Below are 27,831 nucleotides of genomic sequence, written 5' to 3'. Positions count from 1 at the left end.
ATACATGGTGTTTATTATATATATATGCATTTTATTCAAATATAATAAGTTGCTGGCATGCTGGCAAAAGGCTCATCATGTAGTCTAATAATTTAATTTACATACCTGCTATAAAGCCTAAACAATAAAAGCTATCAACACAAAACCACCTCATAAATGTCAACATTTCCCCAACTCAGATTGCATGAGAAGATGATAGTTTTGATGTCATTTAGTTTTTTAATTATAACAATATTTAAATGAGCTCCCAATGCATTTCAAAAGAAAAAAGGTGACAGACTTGAATGGGGACAAAACCGAAAAATGTTGCCCCTATCTTCTCCTACATTCAAACCAACGTTGATATGTTCAGACTGGCCCAACTTGAGCTGTTCCATTTGGATTTATGCTATTATATTTACTTTTGCAATTCTGAATTGTGTAATTAACCCTAAAATAGTTCCTCTATAACCATGATAGGTAGACATACCAAGCCAACACTGTTTCACTTGTGTTTAGGCTATCCCAACTTAACATTGATTAATAGTTATCGACCATAAATACATTCATTAGCATAATTTGCATATTAAACTTAGTTTCATATGTTTAAGTCATCCCAACTTATCCTCATTAAACTTGTGTGAACTGCTCCAGGTTTAAATGATAACAAGTCTATTTAACAAATTGCAGAAGTTATCAAAGCAAGTGCCAAGGTTTATTCACTTCATGACAACACAGTAACAGGATCCCCTTCATTCACAATGGACTGGTTCATACACAGATAGAGATAATCGTTGGAAGATAATAGGGACATCAATCAAACTCATTTCATGCTAACACTGCACACTCTGTAAGACGTCAACTCACTGCACTAGTCACGCTTGGTGATAGGTAGTTTGCACATGAATGTTTATTCAGTAGTTATATCACCAGCACATGTGGTAAACCTAGTTAGATCCAAAAACAATGGTCTATCTATATTGTGCACAACCAGGCTTAGTGAGGATTCAAGGGAAATGGTGACAGACTAACATACATTGCCTTCTGATAGTACTCAGTCCCCTTTCTCCACCTTTCATTGTGTTATGGACTTCATTTCTTACTGATTAAATGTATTTTGTTTTGCCATTAACATCCACACGGTATCCTATAATGACAAAGTGAAAACACGTTTTTTAGACATTTGTGCCAATGTATTGAAAATGAAAAACGAAAATATCTACCGTAAATAAGCATTCAGACCTTCTGCCATGACACACCAAATTGAGCTCTGATGCATCCTGTGTCCATTGATTATTCTTCAAATGTCTCTAGAACTTGATTGGAGTCCACCTGTGGGAAATTAAATGATTGCACATGATTTAGAAAGACACAGACCTGTCTGTGTATGGTCCTAGTCTTCACAGTGCATGTCAGAACAGAAGCTAAGCCGTAAAATCCAAATAACTCTGTAACCTCCTAGACATGGTTGTGTTGAGGCATTAGGGGAAGATGATAAAAAACACCTTAAGCACTGAAAGTTCCTAAAAGCAAAACATTTACGGAAATGTTGTGTCTGCTCAGTTACAACCAAATGCCACAAAATTCATCAGCTGGCACTGTGCTCAGCCGCAGGGCAATGACCCCAAGCTTACCTTTAATGCAACCAAGGAGTCTTTCAGGGCCAAAATGTGGAATATTTTTGACTGGCCAAGTCAATCACCTAACTGAAGACGGAAATAAAAAATGCCCAGAAACAGAAGATGGCTGCATTATAAGCTTGACCGAGCATCACCAGGGAAGATCATCAACGTCTGGTGATGTCTAGGTGTCTACTTTATTTCTAGGTGTCTACTTTATTTGAATATGCCTACTTTATTTGAGATTATGTGAATTTGTCCAATTACTTTTGGTCACCTGAAATAATGGGCACTGCCATTTTAGGCTTTAAAAGGGCTGTAATTCCCACACAGTTCATGCTTAATGGATGTAAATACCCTTAAATGAAGCCATATCAACAAAACCAGTGTTACTGTCCAAATACTAATGGACTGTAAATAAATTGTTTGGGTTATAATTAGTATGGGAAAAGACTAAAACAAGTGTTCACTGTCGTTCCTTTCTTTCTGGTAATTTAGTGTTATTTTGGGTAGTGCTGTGCATTTCAATGGCCACATCATTTCAGACATTCTAGACCCTCGCCAAGTCACATACCAACCCAACAGATTCAGACAATGCTCAATTGCACTCCACACTGCCCTCTCCCACCTGGACAAGAACACCTACTGCTTCAATGTTTTTGTTCTGTGTTCAATAATAAATAATACAAATAATAAAAAGGAATAGTGACACCTGAAAATAGAAAAGTAACTGTATTATATTAGCATAAAAATATAATAAGAGGTTACTAGTAAAACTAAAATACTAGAAACAATTATTGCTACTTTGTTTCCAATCCACCAACGGTTTGGCTAACCTGTGTGGTGTATCTTGAGCACCGCTAGTGGTCGAAACCAGCAATACTCAAGAAAACATCCAACATGGCGGCGTCCATTCGGACATTGTGTTGTATGGGTAAGGTTATTTACGGGTTACTTGCATTTTGTCTTTTACTTTTGAATTGTACGTATGAAGTATCTAGCCATCTTGGTAAACAGAGCCTAATCATGTAATTAGTAAAGTCTTATAAAATATGCAGTACTAGCTAACGACCTATATTCAGCCGTTTCGCGCAGTCGGAGACCTAAACCGTCTAAAATCTCAAAATGTAAATGCACTGGAAAAGAACGGCACGTTTGACTAATAAGTATACTCTTTCATATAGCCAATCAAATTTTTTATATCCATGTAAGCAGGTTAAATTATGTAAATTATGTAGTTGAGCAATAATAAGTCGTCCGATAACCAACTAGCCCAAAATATTAAAGGACACTTACATTTCAGAACTGCTACTAAATGACATGTTAGATGGACAATTTTATTTCACTAGTAGCCTAATCACAAAACATTGACGACTTGATGAAATTATCACTCAGTGAAAGTGTATTTCAAAACTGCTTTTGGATGAGGATGATGATGATAACTGGGGGTTCTACGCTATCTAGGTAGATGATCTGACTAGCCAAATTCGCTATTTCTGTCAGTTTCCTGACGGATTCCGATTGAGAACGAAATTAATATTCATTCGGGTTGTTTTGTGTATTTATCTCTAATTACCCTTTCATCCGATAATTCCAACAAATACATCGTACAATTAAATGGCGTGTATGTCTTTTACGTTAGCCTATACATGAGCTGCTGTAGGGGAAAGTGGGGTGAGTTGTGCCAGTTTTTACTCATAGTGACTTTAAAGTGAGTCCATGACAGTAATGCCTTCAACTTAAGGATTTACATATATTTCAGGATGTGGTGCATCCCTGAGAACAATTACTTTGGATCTGAAATAAATTGTTTCAGAAATATAGCTTTTGTGAAAAGAATTGTCTCGTGGGACAACTTGCACCTGAGACGGGGTAAGTTGTGCCTTTCGGGGGAATCAATCAAATGTATTTATAAAGCCCTTTTTACAACAGCAGTTGTCACAAAGTGCTTTACAGAGACACCCGGCCTTAAACCCCAAGGAGCAAACAACAGTAGTGTTGGATTTCAGTGGCTAGGAAAAACTCCCTAAGAAGGCCGAGATATTAAGAGTCCAATTAGAATAATAAATACATTCCTCTGGGATAAATCCAGAGTCTATTTGATTCTAGACTAGGTCAAAAGTATGACCAGGTGGACAAGGACAGGAACAGCAATGGGACAGCAAACCAGGTACTCCGCAGGTGTGGACCAGGACCTCATCTCCTCCTAAAATTTAAAACTGGAGGAGACTGAGAAAAGTTAGAAAGTGCATTCCTCATATCCCCCAGCACAATAATATAGCAGCGTAACACCTTGGAACTGAGACGGGGGGGGTCTGGCGACACTGTGGCCCTACCCAGGGGATGCCCCGGACAGGGCCCAACAGGCAGGAAATCAATCCACCCACATTGCCAGGCATCAACCAAAGGGACACCCACCAACCGCAACCCCCCTGAAAGAGGGCAGAGTATTGCCAGCAGCGTACAGCCCAATTGCACAAGTGCACAACAGTGAGACAACAAGCCAGTGACTCTTCCCCCGAAAGGCATTGGAGGGAGGGCATCCCAGTGGCGACGAGAGCCCACCTGGCAAGACAGCAAGTGTGGACAGTATCAAGCCTACTGGTCACCTTCACGCCCCCGGGCCAGGCTACACCTAATTATAAACCGTGCTGTAGAGATGAGTTTTTAGTAGACCCTTGAATGTTTGCACTGAGTTTGCATTTCTAACCTTAATTGGCAGATCATTCCACAGTAGTGGAGCTCTATGAGAAAAGGCCCTGCTGCCAGCTGTTTGTTTAGAAATTCTAGGTGCATCTTGCGATCTAAGGTTACGTGTAGGTATGTATGGCTGGATCATTTCAGCAAGGTAAGTAGGAGCAAGTCCACGTATTGATTTATAGGTTAAGAGTAAAACCTTAAAATCAGCCCTAACCCTAACAGGCAGCCAGTGTAAGGACGCTAGGACAGGTGTAATGTGTTCACATTTTTTTGTTCTAGTTAGGATTCTAGCAGCCGTGTGCAGCACTAATTTAACTTTATTTATTAATTTGTCTGGATAACCAGAGAGAAGAGCATTGCAGTAATCTAGTCTAGAATTAACGAAAGCATGGATACATTTTTCTGCATCAGTTTTTGATAAAAAGTTTCAAATTTTTGCAATGTTTCGAAGATGAAAATAAGCAACTCTTGAGACATATTTTATATGTTCTTCAAAGGAGAGGTCAGGGTCAAGGGTAACGCCTAGGTTTTTTACAGTTTTTTGGGATACAACCATGCAGCCGTCGAGGAATACGTTGGGGTAAATTGTGCCAGTGATTTCTGAAGTAAGACAGAACATTTTTCAATCAATCAATCAATCAAATGTATTTATAAAGCCCTTTTACAACAGCAGTTGTCACAAAGTTCCTTACAGAGACACCCGGCCTTAAACCCCAAGGAGCAAACAACAGTAGTGTTGGATTTCAGTGGCTAGGAAAAACTCCCTAAGAATCCCTAAGAATTTTTTATGTTATGAACTGTAATGCTATATGAAAGCAAGACAAATTCAATACAAAATTACTAATTTAAGGTTTATTTAGATATTGTCACCCTATTAAACTGTTGGATAAAGTCATATTTTGTAGTTTTTGGGAAAACACAAAAAATTTAAATACACAATAGCCTATATGATATTTGTGAATCATTTCAGGCAAAAGGCTTTGGCAATAGATGCCTGTTGACATACATAGAACGCTGTCTTTCAATTATGTAACATAAGAATAAAGTGATTAGGCTAATTTCTAAACATCTTATTGTGACTTAGGCAACTTAAAAACGTAATAATACTTCTCTTTAATAACATCGTGCAAACTCAAAACTGCTAAATTAGCTAAATTAAACAAATGGCATGTAGGCCTAAGTCAAACACCGATTAGGCATGCCCATCTCCTCACTTCTCCAGATTATCCACTGTGAGTATGTAGGTCTAGGTGGTCTGGATCTGACCTACTACCTAACATCCCACTTGTCAATACTGCAGGGGAATATAAACTTCTGCTCCCTTCTGGTTGTATCACCAAGTTTTTGGGGTGTGGGTAGTTTCTTGAGCACATCACCTCTAGGGATGACTCCATCATTTTCTTTAAATGTAAAGATGAGATTTCCATCCACAGACTTCTTTCAACTTTGCCTTAGAAACTTGGCGCTGATGTCTGCACCCTCAACCTTCTCCACCAATCCAACGTAGTTATAGGATTTGGTTTTACCAGCAAAGCTCACGATGACCGTCACCAGTAGACAGATCCTTGTCACCATCATCATTCTGGACATCTGAACTATCATAATCAGTGGTGTTGTTAAGTGGAATGGAGATGTCACTCTCTTCTGAGCTATTGTAGAGAGTCACTTTCTTTTTGGGTTTGGTTGGTTTGGACACTTTCAGAGCCCCTCTCTTCTTATTTTCATTCATTTTCAGTTTTTCAGCCACTGGCACAACTTAACCCAGGCCCTTTGGCACAAATCCCCAGACCCACAAGTTTGAAAAACTAGCATGATCCAGCAGTTAACAGCTAACATAATGCTAACTCTTTAGACTCATTTTTTTTTAGCTAAATTGTGTTTACCTCTCATGCCATGTGTCTCTCTTCTTTGGAGGATGAGTACAACGGATGGCTTTTCAAAATGATGTGGTCATATGACACAATTATTCTATGGTTTTCCAGAAACAAGGGGTGGATCTACTTCCCCCCTGGCACAAATCACCCCACTCTCCCCTATTTACATGGCAGAGTCCAATTAACTAAATTCCTTATTGATTTTCAGGTTTTAGGCAATGCCGTCGTGGTTTTACTACGACATGCGGGGCAGAAGCTGGAATCAAGTGGAGGACAGAGTAAGCTGTGAAGTTCAGTCAAAATGTTCAGAAAAAATTATGCACACACATTATATTGATGTATTTATTTTACAGTTCGTGTTGATTTGTCCACAGAAATGGTTTAGCTCGCAGAGGAACAGAGTACGGCCCACTTACGGATCTCCCGGACTGGTCGTTTGCAGGCAAGTACCACGATGGGGACATACTGTATAACTCACACTGCACCTCAACCTTACCTGTTTTCTTCCAGCCAAGATAATGACAATTGAGACCAGACACCAGACACCCAAATCAAGAGGTTTACTTAATAATTAATAGTTAGCTGTATATCTATCATAATAATATAGCTAGTGAGCTAATTTACAGGCCAAACAACCTGTGGGTTTAGGTCAATGAAACTGACATGCCGTGTTTGTTTGCATACATTTGATTAATGGGTGTTTGCGTGCTACACACAGATGGCCGGTTGGCACCCCCACTGAAAGGACAGCTGAGGAGAAAGCAAGAGAGAGAGGCATTAGCTGTGGGTATCTCCTTATCCTTCTTCTCTACATTACCTCTTTCTTTCATTACAGTTTACATATTATGTCAGCAGTGCTCTCTTAAATGTGACTTCACCCTGTCTCAGACATCAACAACAATCAAGTTCAGGGGAACTGAGGGGCTGTGCTTTGTCTATTACAATAGAATACAAGCCATCGTCACATTTATAGTCTTTTCAGACATACAAAGCCACTTCAGTAACGTGTTGATACCAGAACTTAATACGTTTTTCAGGCAATTAAAAATAGTGATGGTTTCTATTCTTCCTTTTACTTCTACTAAATATTGTGTCACGTCATATTACAAACCAACAATAATAACTTCTTTAAGTTAGAGTGTTCAGCTCACAGGCAGCAGACAGACTGGCGGCGCAATGCAGCTCAAGGCCATTTGATTGACATTTCTGGTTGCTTAGTGGTGGATGTAAACAGCGCTACAAGGCGCCACAATCAATATGTCTGAAAAGGGTATTATTGTCTTCTGAACCAATCATTTGTTGGCAAGGTCGGACTTCTGCGTCTAAGAGATTTTATATAGATGACCATTTTACCAAATAATTTATTTCCTTTGGACCGTCTTCTTCCTCTTCTTTTCACTCACTCCTTTTTTTGTTTTTTCCTCCAGAGACGAGTAGTTGCTCTAAGTTCGGAGGTTGATAAAGGGATGGAAGCTTGGAGGGGCAAACAGGATGAAGCCAAAAGAATGGAGGAACACAGGAAGTCTCTTCTGTTCAAACCCAAAGGGAAGCTTTTGTTAAAGAAAAATAAATAAAAAACAAAATTTCTATTCCAATTCTCCTTACTTGCTGACAAAAATTGAGAATGCAATTGTTGTATGAATTTGTCTTACCATTTTTGTTGTTGAAAATAAACATTCATTTGTATTTATTGCCTAATTTAATCTAGTCTTATTTGTTGTTGAATGTCTGTATTAATCAGATGTTAGGAACATAGATATTAACATGGCTTTGTTAATAACTATGAACTATTCTTATTAACAAATTACCATTGTCCCTGCCCCCAGAAAGCAGAAGGTCCTCTGCCTAAACGAATACTTCCCTGTGGCACTAACATCCCTTGTCATGAAGTGCTTTGAGCGGTTAATCAAAGCGTGTATCACTGACTCCATGCCCTCCACATTAGACCCACTCCACTTTGCGTACAGCCCAAACGGGTTTACAGAAGACTGCATCACCCTTACGCTCTTCTGTGCCTTTTCCCTCTTGGAATGGAGGAACACATGAGAATGCGCCTCATTGATTACGGTTCAGCATTCAACACCTCTTCTCCACAAGCTTGTGGCGAAACGATCCGAACCTCGGCCCTGCCCTCTGTAGGTGGATCCTGGACTTCAGGTCTGGCAGAGACCAGGCGGTTTGGATGGGTTGCAACTCCCCGACCACACCCTCTCGGCGCCGGTTCTCAGCCCCCCCACTGTCATGGGTCTGATCGCCGATAATGACGAAACAGCCAATAGAGAGGCGGTAAGGACACTGACATCACGGTGTCAGGAACAACAACCTCCGGCTCGACGTCAGCAAAACGACGGAGCTGATTGTGGTTGACAGGAAGCCACGGGGCAAGGCCATGCCCACATCGACCGCAAGGCAACCGCGCGGCTCTACAGAGGGCGGTCAAGACGGTGCAGCGCGACACCGGGACTGACCCGCCAGCTCTGCAGGACCAGTCCACCACGAGGGGGAGGAGGAAGACCCTGCGCATCGTCAAGGACCCCAGTCTCCCCAGACACAAACTGTTCTCCCTGTTATTTGTCAGACAGAAGGTACAGGATCATTCGCCCTGCACGTGCAACTCTTTGAACACAGATTGTACTCTTGTTCTGAATTTTTTTCCCCTACAGTTTAATTAACAAAAAAAGTTATTTTATTTTACCTAATACTTTTTACACATTTTTTTGTGCCTGCACTGTTGAGGAAGTTTAGTAATCCCAGCATTTCATTGCTGTATTGCTGTAACTGTGGAATGACAAATCAAACATGGAACTTGTCCTTTCCCCACTAGAAGGCAGCATTTAACCAGTTTAGGTGAATTTCAGTGCTTTTCCGACATTTTGTTTCTAGTCCAGGTCTGAAGGGGTTGCTATGGGTGCTGGTGAAGGGAGGGGTTGTCGGACAGAAAGTTTTATTGTGCAGCTGTGTGTGTTTGTTTCTATCTGCACATGAATTGCCAAATATGAACAGTTGTGTGTAGTGGGACTATATGAACTGGCTAAAGCCTTCTTTATTGGGTTTTTTCTAAGCACATTTGCATTAATATACTGTCCTTATAATAAAAACGTTTTATTCATTTACAAAGTGGGGTATGTTCTTCAAGCGTCCAGTTTTCTCTCCATTTTTCAGTCCACCTCCTCCGTCATATTTACTCGTCCCCCTGTCCCTTTCTATTCCAGTCCATGCTCTCAGGCTCACTTTCTCCCTCTCTTGTCCCTTCTCTCCATCTCTCAGATCTTGCCGATCTCAGCAAAGCACCACTGTAATTGAGGCGTGCTAGCCGCTGAGTTGCAGATTCTTTTCTATGGAGATGAAGCTTTATTTTCCTTTCCTTTTTCTGGAGGTGAAGGCCAGGCGGGACCATGGACTGCTCAGCTCCGTTGCAGTACTGACTGTTAGCTGGGGCTTGTTGTTCCGTCAATGTTTGAACCACATAATTAGAGTAGAACAATGACATGTGTACACTATGAAAATAACCTGGAATTGTTCTCTCAATCCTTCCATCATCGCCATTTTTATATCTGGGTCTAAATCTCCTCTCCACTCACAGCAACTATCCCCCCCCCCCCCCCCCCCCCGCTCTCTCCATTTTGTCTCTCTTTCTGACTTTATATCTCTCTTCCTCCCTGTTGTTTTTTTGGTTTTGGGAAATGAGAACCAGATGGTGCTTATTGTGCAGAAAAGACAGAGGGGGAGAGGATGGGGGTTGGGGGGGGGCGAGGTCAGTCCACCATAGTGACCAGCCGTGCACACGGTCCTAGAGGCGAAGGAACGTACGAAAGGGATGACAAACAAAGAGGAGAAGAGGATGAGAAGTTGATGTGGTGGGGCTTTGTTTTAGATTCAGCTAAAAGGTATCTGCGGCCCATGGCCAGAGACGAAAAAGGGAGTTTTACTGTTGGATAGGACCGGGGGGGTTCAGCTTGTGGAGGACCTGATTCAGCAAGTCCTGTTTAGGGTGTCACATCCTGACCACTGTGTAACTGCTGTGTTGATTTAGATTAAACCGAACCAAACTTCAAACATCAGAAACAGTCTGTCGCAGATTCTGTCTGGTTCACGTAGGTCAACTGCCACATTTGCAGTTTATATTCTGTTATTGAGTTTGTATTTTTCCAGTTTATGTAAAAAAACAAGTCTGGCCTTAACTCGCTGCTTGTGACAGCTAATGAAAATTGGAAATTTCTAATGGTAATTGAATTCAGTGAAAAGGCCTCTTCTACATTGCCTGTAGGCTTACATATATATGTTTTCTATTGAAAATATTCAGCATGTTGTTGTATTTAAAAAAATAATTCAGGACAAACTTGTAAGCGATTGATTGAAGATTTTATCATTAATTTATAATATAATGTCAAGAGTGAGCAAATCCAATCCTTGGTGGCTCTAGTGGTGTCAAAGAGTATCCCATCCTTAGCAAACTCATCTGGGAAGTATTTCCATTCAGGCTGCTGATGTCTGGAGTTGGTTATCCCAGTTTTAAGTTATGATATTCCATTAATCGTTTGCATTTTGTTCAATATTGCAGAAAATGCTAAACTTTCCAAAATGCGTATATGTAACCCTCAAATTGTCCCTAAGGACTTAAATAAGCTTAACACATTAAATGGTTGGTGGAAATCTAATTTGAATAGGCTATTCTAACCACAACAATGTTGAGAAGAGGTGTATAATTTGATGTCTAGAAGTGAGAAATGTAAATGAAACTCTCGTTCCATTACCGTGTGGAATTTATTTGAAATACAATTCATTCAGTTAAAGGTTTTGCAACTTGGATTCAAATTTCATCGACATGAATTGGAGTTGTTCTCCAAATTGTGAATTGAGCAAAACCCCTGAGTGTGAGTCCATACTTATTCAGTGAGACGCATACTTTAGAGTGAGCCTCAATGTAGGTTAACCAAACCCACTAGGTTGAATTGCATGCAGCTGGCCAGCCCGCTTCCTGGACCAAGAGTGCTGAGACTGAGACTGAGGTTGAACACTGTCAGCCGGGACGCTCATCCGGACTGGACACGAATACACTCACTAACACTGCTGCCAGCTGCGTTTTTCCTCTAGCTTAAGTTCATATCACTGTGTGTGTGTGTGTGTGTGTGTTTGGAGAAATAGAGAGAATGTGTGATGAACAGGATGTAAACAGATAGAAGGCTAGTGAGTGTGTCATGTGGCCCACCCACACACACACACACACTCACAGACGGAGACACTTTCCTTCCATCACACATTATCTCTGTTCATCCATGCATCTTCTGTTGATGTCAATGGATCCATGTGAAGAGTCGGTATGAGAACAAATGAGGACCAAATGTTGTCTGTAGACTGCAAGGTGGGAGAGATTAGCTACAGCCGAGTTCTGGACAGATGACAGGACCAGGTGATGCGGGAAGGGGACAGAGACAGGGCGCCAGGAGAAGAGACTAACAGATGTACAGTAAGACTCACAGTTGGAGAAAAGGGGAGACAGAGAGATTGGGGAGCGGGAGAGAATTGTAAGAGACTCAGCAGTTATCCCTATTGTCCACCACGAGTGAAGCTTGAGACGCGAATGTGCTTTTTAATGAAGAGGACATTTTGTGAAGTCAGAAGACTCCGGAAATTCTGTTGAAATAACTCCCAGTTTATATTCGGCCTTTCTAAAGGATGTCCGTCAGAAGGAGGCCATATAAACAGTTAATAGGGGTTGGGGGAATGGAGGGAGTAAAACAGCAGAGGGAAAACAGAACAGATACTTGCGGCGAGTGGAGGTGTGGTTTCGGTTGAAGACTTCATAAAAAAACGGACTGGGGAGATGCAGATGAAGGGAGCGGGGGAGGGGTGGCAGCAAGTTCAGGCTGATTCTTAGGAAACTTTTTTCTCTCCAAAACCCTATGAAATCATTTCAGCTTCACTGGACACCTCGTTCTTAAATTAGTGCATATTTTCTTTCTCTCTGCTAGTTTAGAGGTGGATAATAATTCTCAATGCATTTAACAGAACTGAAGTTGGGAACACAGCACTCAGAAAAACATGACAATTCCATCACTTTTTCCATTTCTCCTTCTCCAAGTCCCGTGGCAACACCAAGGTCCAAAACAACCTCATCGCTTAAACTCCTGGAGAACTCTGCTCCTACGCCCCTGTAAACAGTATCTGGATAACAACAGCATGAAATGGACAGAAACAGCAGCTCTTTTCTCTGTGGGTTCATGAGACAGCAGTCTGAAGGCCATTCTTGCCCATATTGTGTGTGTGTGCATGTGTCAAAACAAAAACAAAAACTCAGCCAAAAAGTAAGACATGACACAATTTAGAAAATATGTTTATTTAATTTTACGAAATACAAAAAGGTGACCAACAGGCAAAAACATCCCTTTTTATTGATACATTATCATTATAAATATCATTCCCATTATTGTTATTACCTAAACAATTCTCGGTCTGTGTAATACAAAAGAAATCTTAAAGCACTATCAGAAATGCCTATAAATAGTTTTGTTTGATTGTCAACCAATCAAGTGGAAAATAACTGTGTTTCAAAAAAGGAAACACTTTGAAATTCTTTAAATAGTACCCTCTCTGTAATGTCTGAGTGACTAGTTGAATGGGAAAACGGGAACCATTTTGATGATCATTGTCACGTTATTGCCTCTGTCCAGCAGGACTCGATATGACAATGTAGAAAGAAAAAAAAAGTTAATATTTACCGAACGACTTCTGGAGAACAACAATAATGACAATCATAGTCATAATAAAAACAACTACAACGGGTAACCATGATAAAAACAGAAAAAAAAAAACACAATTAGGCATTAATATCTGGAATGGGTACCATGTAACCAAGTGTTGCTGCTGTACCATAGTAACATTGAATTTGGCAAAGTTATCAAGGCGCTGGGTTTATTGCGTTTCCCAATCTTTTACACCATCCAACTCCGACTGCTTCCCGAGGGCCTGAGTTTTGTGAGATTTGTTTAGAACAGAGATTCAACTGTGAGGGAGAGCTCCTTTTTATTTAGGGTACTAGAAAGGTCAAAGGTTGCCCTTTAGGCTTTCTCACTGACCCAAGCAAAAGGAGTGAACTATGTAGACCCCCATAACAGGTACCCTCTTAAACCTGTTATAGGGCAAAGGTTGCGCCTACAGTATGACATGCCTTTTGCAATACCAGCCTGAATGGCCTGAATGAATCAGAGCAGAAAACCATGAAAATCAAATGTGAAAAAGAATCCAGACAGCTGTGCAGCTCGAGTCGTCAGGTCCCCAGGCGGGAGGAGAGGTGGACAGGGAAGGAGGGAAGAGGAGTAAAAGATAAGAGGGGAGGGAGAGATGATGAAGACATGACCATGTTGACGGGTTGTTAGCAACATGGAATGTTGATCATCATCATCATCATCATCTCTGAGCGTCCCAGTCTCTGTTTTGTTTTGGGGGCCTGTTCTTCATTTCACAACCGCTGAGAGGTACATGGAAATAGATTACATACAAATACAAATTTGCCTCTCTCCGTCTCCCTCCCCCCTCCCTCACTCCTTAAACATCTACCAACCCCCGACGTCAGACCCACAAACTCCCTCCCTCTGCCCCTTCTCTCAAGCAAACGCATCCCCTCTCTTCACCTCCTCCGCGTTCTCACTATTTATTTCTCCTCCCCAAATGCCTCTTTCTTTCGACCTGTCAATTCAGTCCCTCTCCCTCAGTCCCTCTGCGTCTTTCCTTCATTTGTTGAGGCAGTCTGCCTCTAAACCTTGTCCAGTAGTGATCTCTGGCAGTAGAGGAGGCGTCGGGGTGTCCCGTACTTCCTGAAGAACAGCAGGGCTCCCAGAGTGAGGACGACGCAGACCAATAGGAGGAGAGGGATCACCACGGCCGCTGCCGTGGCTCCGCCTTCTCCCCCCTCCACCTCAATGACGATTACTTCCTCCTCCCCCTCCCCCTTCTTAGGCTCCTCCCCTGCGCAGCCCATCCATTCGTTGAGCACAGACTTGGGGTAGCCCGACTCCACTTTCATGTGCTGGTTGTTGAATTTCCAGAACTTGTTGGCTTTGTAGAAGTAGGTGTAAGCTGAGAAAGGCCAGAAGAAAGAGGTTCGGAAATTAAAGTTTGTTGAAGTGCCATTTTTATCTCGCACTTATCAATGCCTGAAACCTAAAGGAAAAAACACTCATGCAGATATTGACACGCGTGTGTGTGGACGTTTCATCCAACACACACTACTTACATCCTTCTTCACTCATGATGGCAGCCTTGATGTTGTCTGGGACACCTTTCCATGTGTTGATGGGTTTGGGGTAGTCCCTGTCCACAGTCTGGGACTTCTCATTGAAACGGTAATATCTGACAGGCAGGGAGACAGGCAGGGAGACAGACAGGGAGACAGGCAGGGAGACAGACAGGGAGACAGACAGGGAGACAAACAGGGAGACAGCGGAGGTCAGTTATGGAGAGGGAACAGAACAAGACAGGGGGAACAGTAGAGGGTGAGCATGGATTACGGGGGCAAAAGAGACGGCAGGAAGACAGACGGACAGACTCACTTGTTTCCTCTGAAATAGTAGGTCTGACCAGTGGGAGTATAAAAGAGGGCTGCGTCCAGCTTGTCTCTGGGCAGCCCGGTACCCAGCTCCTTCAGAGTCTTAGGATAGCCCTGCTCCATACTGGACTCAGTGAACACCCAGTAATTGTCGCCTGCCCGAGGAAAATTACAAATCTGTAAGCACGCTGCGCCGAAACAGAACCTGTAGCACGTAGACCTATATATACACTCGTCATCAGAGCAGGGCGAACTATCAACGATAGTTAAAACTCATCTTTACAAAAAATTTGTATCACTTAATATTAGCACATAACCCCACCCTTGAAGAAGACAAATTTGCCGTCGATATTCTCGTAGGCGGCGTTGATGTTTGACGGCAGGCCCTTCCAGAAGTGACCGATGGTCATCGGGTAACCTGGGAGCACCTTGTTGTTCCGTACGCGCCACAGCCACTTGTCCTGCACGGGACACACAGGGTTAACAGGGCATAGATGTACACACAGACATGTACACACAGACACACACACACAGGCATGAACACACAGACATGTACACACAGACACACACACACACAGGCATGAACACACAGACATGTACACACAGACATGTACACACAGACATGTACACACAGACACCACTGTTAATAACTGTCCCATTCATGGGCCATTTACTTATCATGTTGTGTGTGTGTGTTCATGCCTGTGTGTGTGTGTGTTCATGCCTGTGTGTGTGTGTGTGTGTTCATGCCTGTGTGTGTGTGTGTGTTCATGCCTGTGTGTGTGTGTGTGTGTGTTCATGCCTGTGTGTGTGTGTGTTCATGCCTGTGTGTGTGTGTGTGTTGGTGTGTTCATGCCTGTGTGTGTGTGTTTGGTGTGTTCATGCCTGTGTGTGTGTGTTGGTGTGTTCATGCCTGTGTGTGTGTGTGTTCATGCCTGTGTGTGTGTGTTGGTGTGTTCATGCCTGTGTGTGTGTGTGTGTTGGTGTGTTCATGCCTGTGTGTGTGTGTGTGTGTGTTCATGCCTGTGTGTGTGTGTGTGTGTTCATGCCTGTGTGTGTGTGTGTTGGTGTGTTCATGCCTGTGTGTGTGTGTGTGTGTGTGTTCATGCCTGTGTGTGTGTGTGTTGGTGTGTTCATGCCTGTGTGTGTGTGTGTGTGTTCATGCCTGTGTGTGTGTGTGTGTGTTCATGCCTGTGTGTGTGTGTGTGTGTTGGTGTGTTCATGCCTGTGTGTGTGTGTGTTCATGCCTGTGTGTGTGTGTGTGTTCATGCCTGTGTGTGTGTGTGTGTTGGTGTGTTCATGCCTGTGTGTGTGTGTGTGTTCATGCCTGTGTGTGTTGGTGTGTTCATGCCTGTGTGTGTGTGTGTTGGTGTGTTCATGCCTGTGTGTGTGTGTGTGTGTTGGTGTGTTCATGCCTGTGTGTGTGTGTGTGTGTGTTCATGCCTGTGTGTGTGTGTGTGTTGGTGTGTTCATGCCTGTGTGTGTGTGTGTGTGTGTTGGTGTGTTCATGCCTGTGTGTGTGTTGGTGTGTTGGTGTGTTCATGCCTGTGTGTGTGTGTGTTGGTGTGTTCATGCCTGTGTGTGTGTGTTGGTGTGTTCATGCCTGTGTGTGTGTGTGTGTTCATGCCTGTGTGTGTGTGTGTGTTGGTGTGTTCATTCCTGTGTGTGTGTGTGTGTTGGTGTGTTCATGCCTGTGTGTGTGTGTGTGTTCATGCTTGTGTGTGTGTGTGTGTTGGTGTGTTCATTCCTGTGTGTGTGTGTGTGTTGGTGTGTTCATGCCTGTGTGTGTGTGTTGGTGTGTTCATGCCTGTGTGTGTGTGTTGGTGTGTTCATGCCTGTGTGTGTGTGTGTGTGTGTGTGTGTGTGTGTGTGTGTGTGTTGGTGTGTTCATGCCTGTGTGTGTGTGTGTGTGTGTGTGTGTGTTGGTGTGTTCATGCCTGTGTGTGTGTGTGTGTGTGTGTTCATGCCTGTGTGTGTGTGTTGGTGTGTTCATGCCTGTGTCATTTGTTCCAGTGCAAGTCTGTGTTAGTCACTATTACTTTATGTGTTCCAGTGGGTCTGTTTGTGTAGGTGTCTCAATGTGTGTTTTAGTATTTCTTTTTTTACATTTGGGTAATTTAGCAGATGCTCGCATCCAGAGCGCATTGCGGTGGTACAGTCGTTTTTACTATTCACCTTAAAAACAAACATCTCTCCCCTGAGGACGGCGATGGTGTCGAAGTGTCCCTCGCAGATGTCTGGTCCGTGTCCAGGGGGTTCTGGCTTAGGGGGTCTGGTGGGCCGGGGGGGAGGGGGCGGCACTCCGGACGATCCTGAGGACAAAAATGTTGAGAGGCATAGGTGGAATTGGGAGAAGTGGGAGAAGTGGGAGAAGTGGGAGAAGTGGGAGAAGTAGGCACTGATCGATGCACATTTTGAGAACAGAACGTTCTGTGTCCATCATAACGTCTATCAATCATCTAGAAATGAACTTCCTGCCCCTTTTGGCATTCCTGAATAATTACAAGAGGCAGCTTGGGTTGAATATTGCTAAACAATTCCAGGAACACTGACAGAAAGATTCGGGTCTACCATAGATTGCCTGGATGCCTTGGCGATCGTCACTAGGCAACTGGAAGTTCTCTGTGTCCATCCACTGGTAGAATGGAGCCATGATGGCAGACGGGTCGTTGGAGTGTTCCAGACCCAGGGCATGACCCAGTTCATGGACCGCAACCAGGAACAGATCATTACCTTGGGGGGGGAGCAGATGGGAAGAGAGGAAAGTGTTTGAATAACGAGGAAAAGTAGCACATTCATCCAAACAAAGTACAGACGCGACCTACCAGCACTGTAATTCAGTTGAGTCTCACAGACAACACAGTAGAAACACTGTCAGGTGTTTATTTTCGCTCACTCCCACTCTCTGTGTCTTCTCTAGAAGTCTGAACGCTTCTCCTTTCTCCCACTCTCTGTGTCATCTCCAGAAGTCTGAATGCTTCTCCTTTCTCCCACTCTGTACCTCTTTTAGAAATCTCTACGCTTCTCCTTTCTCCCACTCTCTGTCTTCTCCAGAAGTCTGAACGCTTCTCCTTTCTCCCACTCTGTACCTCCTTTAGAAATCTCTACGCTTCTCCTTTCTCCTACTCTCTGTGCCTCCACTAGAGCTCTGTGCGCTTTTCCTTCCTCACATTTTCGGTCCATTTCGAAGTCTCTCCCTCTTCCTACCTTACTCCCTTCCAAACTCCCCCCTAGCCCGACCTCCAGCTCCTCCCCCTTTCATACCCCCCCCCCCCCCCCCCCTTTTCCTCTCTTACCCCCCTGGTCGACGTAGCCGGTTGTCCAGGGTTCAGCGTTGTCGAAGTGCGTGTCCCCGCCTATCCCACTCCCGGGGAAGTACGCGTGGGCCAGGAAGCCGCCTTCGCCGTCGAATGGCGTGCTGTCACCGTGGAAGCCCTCGGCGAAGGAGAGCATGATGTCTGCGTATTTGTCGACCCTGTCCCGGATGTGGCTGTAAGGGATCTCACGGAATCGGAGAGGGATGGCTGCCTCCCACACTTTAAAGGCCCGGCGGATAGCTTCATACGTGGCTTGCTCCCCGACTTTAGGAGTGTAGTTCTGTATGCTGGGAAGGGATTAAAAATCAAGATATAACATTCAAGACGTTTTCAAATTGAAGTTAAAAGATAGCACAAGTTCCTCTGAAATCTGGATGAATGAAAATTTGAGGGAGGTTGTGCTTCATAACAAGGCATATGAAAACATTTGGCTCACACGGACAGTACAACTGTAATGCCAGCCTGCTTGTGCCGTCATGCCAACTTTTCTTGAACTCAATTGAACACGTATTGGCATGAAAATGACAGAACTGGAAAAGGCCGGCCAGAGCACAAGCACAACTGATACGTCTGTGTTGTTGTAGACATACGTGACATTGTAGTCTCACCTGAAGGTGACTTCCTGTTTGTCCCACTTCAGGCCCTGTACGGCATATCTCTTTCTTCTCAGGTTGCTCTTCAGCTCAGAGCCAAACTTGTCGGGAACACCACAACGCGGCCGCTTCATCGCCCTGCCAAAACACATTTGTCAGCCGGGTTGCTAAAGACTATTTCATTTCCATGAAATCCTTCTGTTCCGTTTATCCATCTTACTTCAGTGATAGGACAAATTGGAAACATTTCAGAGAAATCTGGCGTGATCTTACATCGTACACAATTATAACAGGTTCTTTGGAAATGAACTGAAATGGGGGAGTTAACCCTGAACGCTGTTTGGTTGTAGATAGGCATGTGATGTCATATAACACTGCTATCAGCCAATCGGCGTACAGCATTCAGAATTCAAAACACCCAGTATATAACAGACTATACCACAACATGTATTTGTACTGTCTGAATGACATTGGTAACTGGATTCTAATACCAACAGGGCACTTTCTCACAGCGTTCATGCAGCTAAGCTCAGGGTGACTAATCATTTCATTAAGCCCTCCGTTGGGTGTCCTGGTACTCACTGTAGAGTGTTGGCGTCGATGGAACCAGTAACGGCAAGGCCATAGAACCTCTGCATGGCTGTGATGGCAGTGATGATGGACTTGGGAGAACGGATGGCCTGGGCTCGGACATCACCTGGAGGGAGGTAGCCATACTGCTGAAGCCAAGCCTGGGGGGGGGGGGGGGTAGGAGTATGTAAGCATGGAATACGATGGAATGTATCCAAGGATATATGGGCAAGGATTTGACAGTGTTAACAAACCCAGGCACACTAACACACGCCCGCACTTATGCCCACACACGCTCTCCCCTCGGTAGGGTTTCACACCAGGTCCATCAGCCAGAAACCATACAGAAAACCACCCCATTCATGGCTAGTTAATGATTAGCCTACCCTCAGCAAAAAGAAGCAGGAAGTTGCTGTACAAAAAAGTTGAATGGTTTGAATCTCGTTTGTACATGAGTGCCAATGGGAGTGTGTGCGTGGGTCTATTCGCCTTATGCATTTTTTACCTTCTTTTGCTTGTCTGGACTTGCATGTGTGAGTGTGGGAGATTTACAGAGAGAGACATCTGTGTGTGTTTCTGTGTGTGTGTAGGCATGCATTTTTGTTTCACAGATTTCCAAGAATTAGGACCAACAAGCATAGTAAAACATGAAAAATATGCCCTTAAAAGGACCCTTTGTTGGTCCCCACAAGGACAAAGGGGATTTCTGGTGTAGAGTTGAGGTTTATGGTGAAACTTACAATTGGAGTTAGTGTTAGAATTGGGGTTAGTTTTCCATTTAAGCATTAGGGTTAGATTAACATTAGGGTCAGGGAAAATTGATTTTTGTTATCTGGACCAAAACAAGGATAGAAATACAAGACTGCTGGTGTGTATTTTTGAGTGAGTGTGAATGTCTACGTGGATGTGTTCAGTTCTCCCAATGTTTGCATGAACCAATGCCAAGCAGACTTTGAATCGAAACTGTGTTGTGTCCTGGAAACACACATTTTCTTCCTTACAACAGAAAACAGACTGAGCCTGATTAGAACGAACACTCACACAAAGGCAAATTCTACGAGTTACCGCAGTCATATTGTCATATTGGTTTCATACACATTTAAAAACAAGCTGTTCTCTCAGGTATCCTCGGCAGAATGAAAGGAAATCGTGAAATTGTTTCAGGATTGACCAGACAGATGTGAGAAGATGAAGCCAAATAACAGCCAGTAAAACTATAACAAACACTCTCATATGTGGATAAGGCCCAGAACTATATTCTCTGAAAAGAACAATGAAAATAGAGAGAAATAAAACACGGGCACACACTGGCTTGCTTCTAGTCTAGACCCAACATTCCTATGTCGAGGGACATAAGAGAGTCATCATCTAAGTGCTGGTAAATTATAATTTCAACTGCAAAAGAGCTGATCACACCTCAGGCCGTTACTGACCAATCAAAGAACAACTAACGACTTCGGACAAATTGGAAGGATGGATCCGTCTATGGGATGCAACAGAATACTGATTCAAATGATTAAGTCAAGACATGCAGCATCAGATTTAAAACATGGACCAGCTTGTTCATCTGTGTCTGTTTGTGTGTGTGTGTTGCACAGACAGACAGTGTGCTCATATTTACCACACATTCAGTCAGTGGAATTACACAGAATACTTCTTTAATCCCTGAAAACCCCAAACCTCCCTCTTCTTTATTCCACATCCACACACACTCACACGTCACTTAAAACCCTGAACCCTGTCTGTCTAAGTAACAGTATACATTTATTTTGGCGAACATATCCACTATTCAACTGTTCAGAAATGTCACTCGCACTCATGTAGTTTCATTGGAGAGTTTGATATAGACGTTTTTAGTTTATGTGAGGGGGTGAAAGAGAGGAGTGTAAGTGAGAACTACAGGAATGTAAGACAGAAAGAGGGAAAGAGAAGAGTGTAAGAAAGAGAGGAGTGTAAGAGAGAAAGAGAGCAGTGTAAGAGAGAAAGAGAGGAGTGTAAGAGAGAAAGAGAGGAGTGTAAGAAAGAGAGGAGTGTAAGAAAGAGAGGAGTGATAGAGAGAAAGAGAGGAGTGTAAGAGAGAAAGAGAGAAGTGTAAGAGAGAAAGAGAGCAGTGTAAGAGAGAAAGAGAGGAGTGTAAGAAAGAGAGGAGTGTAAGAAAGAGAGGAGTGTAAGAGAGAACGAGAGGAGTGTAAGAGAGAAAGAGAGGAGTGTAAGAGAGAAAGAGTGAGGAAAGCTTGTACCTGAGCTGACGCACAACCACACTCAGCCACAGCCAGCCAAGGGGCAGACAGAGAACAAGGTTTAGCTGTGGACTGCAGTGTCTGGTCAACTCTCTCTCCTCATGTCAGTACTGTACCGTCTCTCTCCTCATGTCAGTACTGTACCGTCTCTCTCCTCATGTCAGTACTGTACCGTCTCTCTTCTGGTGTCAGTACTGTACAGTCTCTCTCCTCATGTCAGTACTGTACCGTCTCTCTTCTGGTGTCAGTACTGTACAGTCTCTCTCCTCATGTCAGTACTGTACCGTCTCTCTTCTGGTGTCAGTACTGTACAGTCTCTCTCCTCATGTCAGTACTGTACCGTCTCTCTTCTGGTCTCAGTACTGTACAGTCTCTCTCCTCATGTCAGTACTGTACCGTCTCTCTCCTCATGTCAGTACTGTACCGTCTCTATTTTGGTGTCAGTACTGTACAGTCTCTCTCCTCATGTCAGTACTGTATCGTCTCTCTACTTGTGTCAGTACTGTACCGTCTCTCTCCTCTTGTCAGTACTGTACCGTCTCTCTCCTCTTGTCAGTACTGTACCGTCTCTCTTCTGTTGTCAGTACTGTACTGTCTCTCCCTCATGTCAGTACAGTTCTGGCCCAGTCTCTTAGCAATGGTCTATTCAATGTGTACAGTACATGCTGTTTCATAACAGTTCTGGTTTACCTCCACCTTTCTCAGCCTGCCCAACATCCTCTCCACCCAAATCCCCTTGTATTTCAAACCTCCCCTCAACCTCTCTCCCATGAACTCTTTCTCTCGATCCCTCCCTCTCTCCCTCTGTCAACCACTCACCCATAAACTCTCCATCAATCTCATTTTCTCTCCCTGCTTCCCTCAATATCTCTCCCTCTGACTACTACTAGTGTGTACTGGGGCTCCAGTCTGATGACTTGTCTGACTCTGTGAAAACACTCTCAGCGCCGTCAGGATTCAAAGTTTCCCCCAGACTGAAAAGGCTCCTCTCTCTCCTCAATCTTTCTCCCCCACTGTCTCTCTCCTCACCATCTATTTCTCCCCTCCCTCGTCAGCTCGTTGCCTCTTGCGCAGTGTCTCTCTCTCTCTCTCTCTCTTTCTCCAAGTTCTCCCGTTTCTCTGCCAGGCCTTCCATTGCCTCTGATGCCACCAGTTATCCCAACATACTCCTCTCCCCTGGAACTCCCAGAAGCAGTCCCAGTCAAAGGTTCTATTTAGTAGGCCTTCTACGTTGCTTATTGTTGACCTTGAGGTACCTACAAACCCACATTTGTTTGGACATAGTGGGTTCCTGTGGTTTTTGTGAACTCACGCAATCCTTCATAAGTTACACAATTTGGAGTGATTCATGTATTTTAAGGAAATCATATGATATGGCGGTCACGTCATAACCACGCGTTGCTAATTTGTGACTATGTACTTCTCATACCAACCTAAACCATGGTACAGTGTATTTAGCAACTCTGCCAATTGTAAAGGTACTGGATATACGGCAGGTTTTGAGTTTCAGGTCACCTGCTAAATGAGAAGCCATCTCAAGCCATTTCGGTGTCTTTTCTAATGTATCTAGTGTTCTTTAGGAAGTATATTTATCCTGTCTGCTCTTAGTTCACTGAGGCTACAGTGGAAAGAGTGAAGGGAAATTAAATGTTAAAAAGGACTGATGTGGAAAAAAGGAAAAAAAGGGGAGAAGGGCGGTCAAAATGGCTTAAAGAAAGATGAGAAGGGGGAGAGGAGAGGAAAGTTAAACTATGGGGACAGGAGTATTACAGTTGAATGTAAATACTGAGTAGAGACCAAGTTGAGACTGAGTAGAGACCAAGTAGAGACTGAATAGTAATTGAGAGAGACAGAGTAGAGACTGAGCAGAGACTGAGTAGAGACTGAGTCAGTTGTTCCCCTCAGACGGCGCCAACGGAAAAAACTGAGACCAGAGTTTGGTCATGATGCCTGAGACTCATTAGTCTTCTAGCACAGCGTCCCACAACCCTGACCCACTTACCCTGACACCAGCGATACACGCTAATGCTAACTAAAACCCTATGTATAATGCATTACAGTGCAACAATGACACTTGCATCAATATTTTGCTGTGCGACCTTGAATTTTTGAACACCTGTGTGCCTAGAATTGTACAGTATGCCCTCCAGCTTTAACAGCTGCAGATTTTTCACCGTGAACCTACAGTTCTTCATTCAGCTCAACATAGCTGGAAGGTGATTCTTGAAGAATAAGTGAGGGTGGAACCCTGGTATGATACAATGCTAAATACCTGAGGTCTACGCTGAAGAAATGTCCGGTTATAACACGATAATACACTTGGCAAAACTTCAACCCCGCAAGTGGCTAAGAAGGTTGAGTGAGCACTGGGCGTTAGCTGGTACATTAGTGTGGTTCCAGTCTACACTATAACACCCAACCAAAACTCATTATTTGAAAAGTCATGATTTCAATTCATGAGCCTCAGTAAACTAAGTTTCATATCATTTAGATTCTGCACTAATAGGCCTTAATCCTAATACTATTTGTTCATACAAATTTCAATACAAATAATGAATGGTTATGCATATGATGGAAATGGCCGGGATACCAGTTGGGAAATGGCCGGGATAAAACACAGACAGAATCTCTAAAGATATCCAAGGGTTGGCTTGTTTGCCATGTAGCATGTAATCTTAACTGAATATTTTCATCTGTGAAAATGTTTCAGTGACAGCAAGCACTCATAACAACAGTACGAACCTGCCCTTCAACCTGCCCTTCCCTATAAGAAACAACCAACACTCATCTGAGCCCAGAGGAGGGGCTTAACATTCGCATTCAAGTCAAAACTCTGGTATGACATAGGATTTTATGTATTTTTGTACCCAAACTGTGAAATGGAATCTGACAATGTATTGCCATTCTAGTACTGGCATTTCTATGGCCTTTCTAGTATTGGTATTTCTAGGGGCCCTGCGATCCCCAGATGCTTGAAGTTACCTTGCCTCCAGATGTTTGCTATTATAGTTGAAAGGGAACATCAAGCACTCTCAGGTTCAGACACATGTGTTGCGGAGATCTTTGAATCGGTATGTTTCATGGTCATTCCTTTCCACATGCCTCGGCTGAGATAAAAATCGCACCAGCCATTTCGCAATAGTCAGGTCAAGTTATTTTTATGGAAAAAAAAGTAAGTACAACTACATAAAAGCAGGTTCTATTGGGAGGTTCTATAATGTGCACAGAGACAATGTAGTACAGTAGGAGTATATGTAGTGATGTGTAGCCCTTTATTAGATTTATAAGTACAGCCTTCAGCCTATAAAGCCCTATGACTGTGGCTATTTGCTGGGTCCGATGGCTCAATCATCACAAATGAATCACAACTCATCACAAGTTAAACTGTGGTTGAAGCCCCACTGCTTTTAGACTGTGAAGGTGGACTAACACAATGATGACTCCCTATCAAATCACTCCTACTTTTCTTTGTGTTTACACGCTGAGTCCTTATTTGCCTGCATAACATAAACATCCTGTCCTCTCAACTGTTTGTCTCTCTCTCTCACTTCACTCACTTCATGAAAGACGTCTTTTCTTTTGCCCCTTCCTTATCCCGCCAACGCAACAGACATCATGACGCACATCCTAGACTGCGTACAGGTGATGTCACAGTAAAACCAGTAATTAGTGATAATCTCATCTTTCATCATGGCTGCTGTAAGGACCATGCTACAGGGCCCGGTAGGTAGAAGTTGCACCTAAACTCTGGACCATGGTCGGATCTTTCTTTTGTGATTCCTTCTGATTTAGGAGTGGCTATTCTGATTCTAGTGGCATCGCTGCTTTGAAGTGCAGGAGTGATATTAGGTGGTCCCGCGGGGAGCTTTATGAGTCGCATTTGGGATAGTTGACATTGACATACAACGCTACTGAATTATCCACAAACTTGTGGTTTTAAAAACAAACTCTCTGGGATTTCAGAGTGCTAGATCAGTAGGTGACTGACCACGTCTGGCTATTTCAATGGCTCCTTATTCACCTAATTAAAGTAGTCCAGTATTGTGAATAGGTTGCCATCTCCGACACACATCATGTCTGGTTGACTCAGACATCAGCTGTTTGTGGTCACTGAGTCAGGACCTGAGTTCCTTCAAGCATCCTGTCTTTTTTTGGACGAACGACCCCTCTATGTCAGCCAGGCCTAGCCAGCATTGAGAAACACTTGAGCCTCATTTGATACTTTTGACTTGGCTCTTGTCTTTGCAATGATGATAATTATCGGTTATTCTAATTATGGGTTGGGAGATGTCCAAATGTACTGGAATGGATAGGGATTGAAGAACAGATACCCAAGGCCAGAGGAGTCATGCCATCTACCTGAGGGACAGTATGTTAACACACAGCTCCGGAAAAAATGGAGACCACTGCACCTTTTACTTTCCTTTCCAAAAAAGTTGAAAAGCAAGGTGAGCGAGGAAAAGAAGGGTTAAAATTAAGAGACTTCTGCAAATTCAACGCTTCTGTTCCTCACTCAAAACTTTCCTTTTCAACTTTTTTGGAAAGGAAAGAAAAAGGTGCAGTTTTTTCCGGGCCTGTATATAGTCTGTGTAGGCTACAATTCAAGTGTTCTGTCAGTTACAACAGTATGCAACTCCCGACAATATTCACGTCCAGATTCCTAGAACTGAGAGCAATTTCCTAACTAGTATGTACCCTTACTCACAGATGAAAACCATTACTGGGTGCCTCTTGCCCGCACGCATCGTTTCTTAGAATTAAGTTGCTGGCCAGGCCCGGCTCCAGGATGAAATGGCTGAAGAGGCATTTTTTTTTATATATAAATGAGGGGTCATGTCTAATTCATATACCATTCGCAGTGTTAAAAGGGAAACAAAACTTGGGTTGGGGGGTGGGGGGGGGGGTCACAGATTCTATGTTGAGGGGCAATGCCCGGCTTTGCCCCATCCCCGTGCCGGGCCTTTTGCTGGCTTCGGTTTTTTACGGCTATGTATTGTACTCCTGTACCCCTCCCTACATTTTGACCACAAAATTAGATTCACTGACTTTTTCTGACTAATATTTGCATTTTATTATCTTTTCGGTTTCAAATGAATAGGTCATTTTGCATTTAAACTCGGATGCCATCGTCAAGAAAATAGTGCAAAATGTTCAGTGGCACAGAAATAATAGATACAAACGGCAATGGCAAAAACTATAGGCTACTCCCACTGTTCGGTACAGCTTTAGAATATGTTATTGGCATTTTTTCTTAGTTCCTGCTTTTCTTAGTTAATGTAGCTCCATATGACGTACCTCTGGTTTTATTTCGTTTTCGGCTGATACGACCCCATAGAACAGCCCGCAGGCCAACGTCAGGAGATGGAGCACCTTTTCTAGCCGGGGTAACATTCCTCTTTGTGCGCGTTACCATACAAAATAGATACAAAGCTTCACAGCGGGATTTCTGTTGCTTATCCACGTAGATATAGTCTCAGCATCGGATGGATAAAGACAGGCTTCGTATATGACTTTACAATCCTTCTGTTTGATATTAAAAAAACTAAAACAGTATGTCACTTTAAATTGCTTTCATGTCAAACTTGCAAGAAGAAATCCGTTCTGGCAACAAAAATCTCCAATAAATCATAAAGGTCCTAAAAATGTATTTAGAAACTCCAGACGTTTTTCAATCTCAGTGCCAATCTCAGTGCTTCATAATTCCACTATCCTTTGTCCTCACAAGTTACTTTCTTCGTTCTCTCTGACTATTTTGTCAACGCGCTCTGACGTGTGGACGTGGTTGGTCAGTGCTGTGAGCTGAAGTCCTTCAGAGACAAGGAGAGAAGAGAGAAACACGGTCCTCCCTCATCCAGATGTGTAACGCCTACAACTGTAAACTGTAGACGATGTGGCTATATAAATATAAACATGTGTTAATCAAATTAACAAAAGAATATAGAAAATAGCATAAAGTGATATATATACTACTACAACAACATCAGGTTTAGACGAAATGTCCCAATGAATCTTCTTTCAATCCACAAGTACCCTTTATGATTATAAAAATGACAAAGCAAAGACTCCTACATTGTAATGCATCTTCATCTTCTATTTTTTTTTTAAAGCCACTCGCATGTTACACAAACATTAACTCACCAGCACGAGCTTTGCTTTAGTTAAATGCATTATCTGTTATCTATGTACTAATGTTACCCTATTCTATGCTGACATCTGGTGGCAAAATATTGTACTGTAACCAAAAATGAATACCCTTAAAATTGGCGTTAAACATAGAACGCATATGAGACTGGTGTTGGAAGGACAATGTTATATTTTATGTATCTTATCTGTAAGTATATTAAAGTTAAAATGATGTTTGTTTTTTAGGGCTTTTTGACAGCGGAAAAATATG

The 27,831-nt window shown here is 43.1% G+C and overlaps 2 protein-coding genes across 2 annotated transcripts; one reads left to right on the top strand and one right to left on the bottom strand.

Moving 5' to 3' along the window:
• Nucleotides 1-2,427: 2,427 nt before the first annotated feature.
• On the top strand, nt 2,428-7,875 carry mrpl52 (mitochondrial ribosomal protein L52). Its single transcript, XM_010887708.4, has 5 exons — nt 2,428-2,532; nt 6,381-6,450; nt 6,547-6,614; nt 6,891-6,955; nt 7,600-7,875. The coding sequence occupies exons 1-5, from the start codon at nt 2,499-2,501 to the stop codon at nt 7,744-7,746; spliced, it is 384 nt and encodes a 127-aa protein (XP_010886010.1). The 5' UTR covers nt 2,428-2,498; the 3' UTR covers nt 7,747-7,875.
• A 4,618-nt stretch (nt 7,876-12,493) lies between these two features.
• Nucleotides 12,494-27,336, bottom strand: mmp14a (matrix metallopeptidase 14a (membrane-inserted)). The gene is made up of 10 exons (XM_010887709.5): nt 26,733-27,336; nt 19,210-19,358; nt 18,643-18,765; nt 18,014-18,321; nt 17,289-17,450; nt 16,893-17,029; nt 15,040-15,178; nt 14,722-14,872; nt 14,406-14,521; nt 12,494-14,248 (listed from the first exon to the last, which is right to left on the bottom strand). The coding sequence occupies exons 1-10, from the start codon at nt 26,826-26,828 to the stop codon at nt 13,926-13,928; spliced, it is 1,704 nt and encodes a 567-aa protein (XP_010886011.1). The 5' UTR covers nt 26,829-27,336; the 3' UTR covers nt 12,494-13,925.
• Nucleotides 27,337-27,831: the final 495 nt, after the last annotated feature.

Source organism: Esox lucius, chromosome 24 (assembly GCF_011004845.1).
Source record: "Esox lucius isolate fEsoLuc1 chromosome 24, fEsoLuc1.pri, whole genome shotgun sequence".
Classification (NCBI taxonomy): Eukaryota; Metazoa; Chordata; class Actinopteri; order Esociformes; family Esocidae; genus Esox; species Esox lucius.
Note: the sequence above shows the minus strand (reverse complement) of the source record. Positions and strands in the feature narration are given on the sequence as shown.

Coding starts and splice junctions, on each gene's coding strand:
- mrpl52 (XM_010887708.4), top strand. CDS start 2,499: ATGGCGGCGTCCATTCGGACATTGTGTTGTATGG. Junction 6,451..6,546: donor GGAATCAAGTGGAGGACAGA/GTAAGCTGTGAA, acceptor ATTTGTCCACAG/AAATGGTTTAGCTCGCAGAG. Junction 6,956..7,599: donor AAGAGAGAGAGGCATTAGCT/GTGGGTATCTCC, acceptor TTTTTCCTCCAG/AGACGAGTAGTTGCTCTAAG.
- mmp14a (XM_010887709.5), bottom strand. CDS start 26,828: ATGTTACCCCGGCTAGAAAAGGTGCTCCATCTCCTGACGTTGGCCTGC. Junction 18,766..19,209: donor ATCGACGCCAACACTCTACA/GTGAGTACCAGG, acceptor GTGTTTTGGCAG/GGCGATGAAGCGGCCGCGTT. Junction 14,249..14,405: donor CATCATGAGTGAAGAAGGAT/GTAAGTAGTGTG, acceptor GGCCTTTCTCAG/CTTACACCTACTTCTACAAA.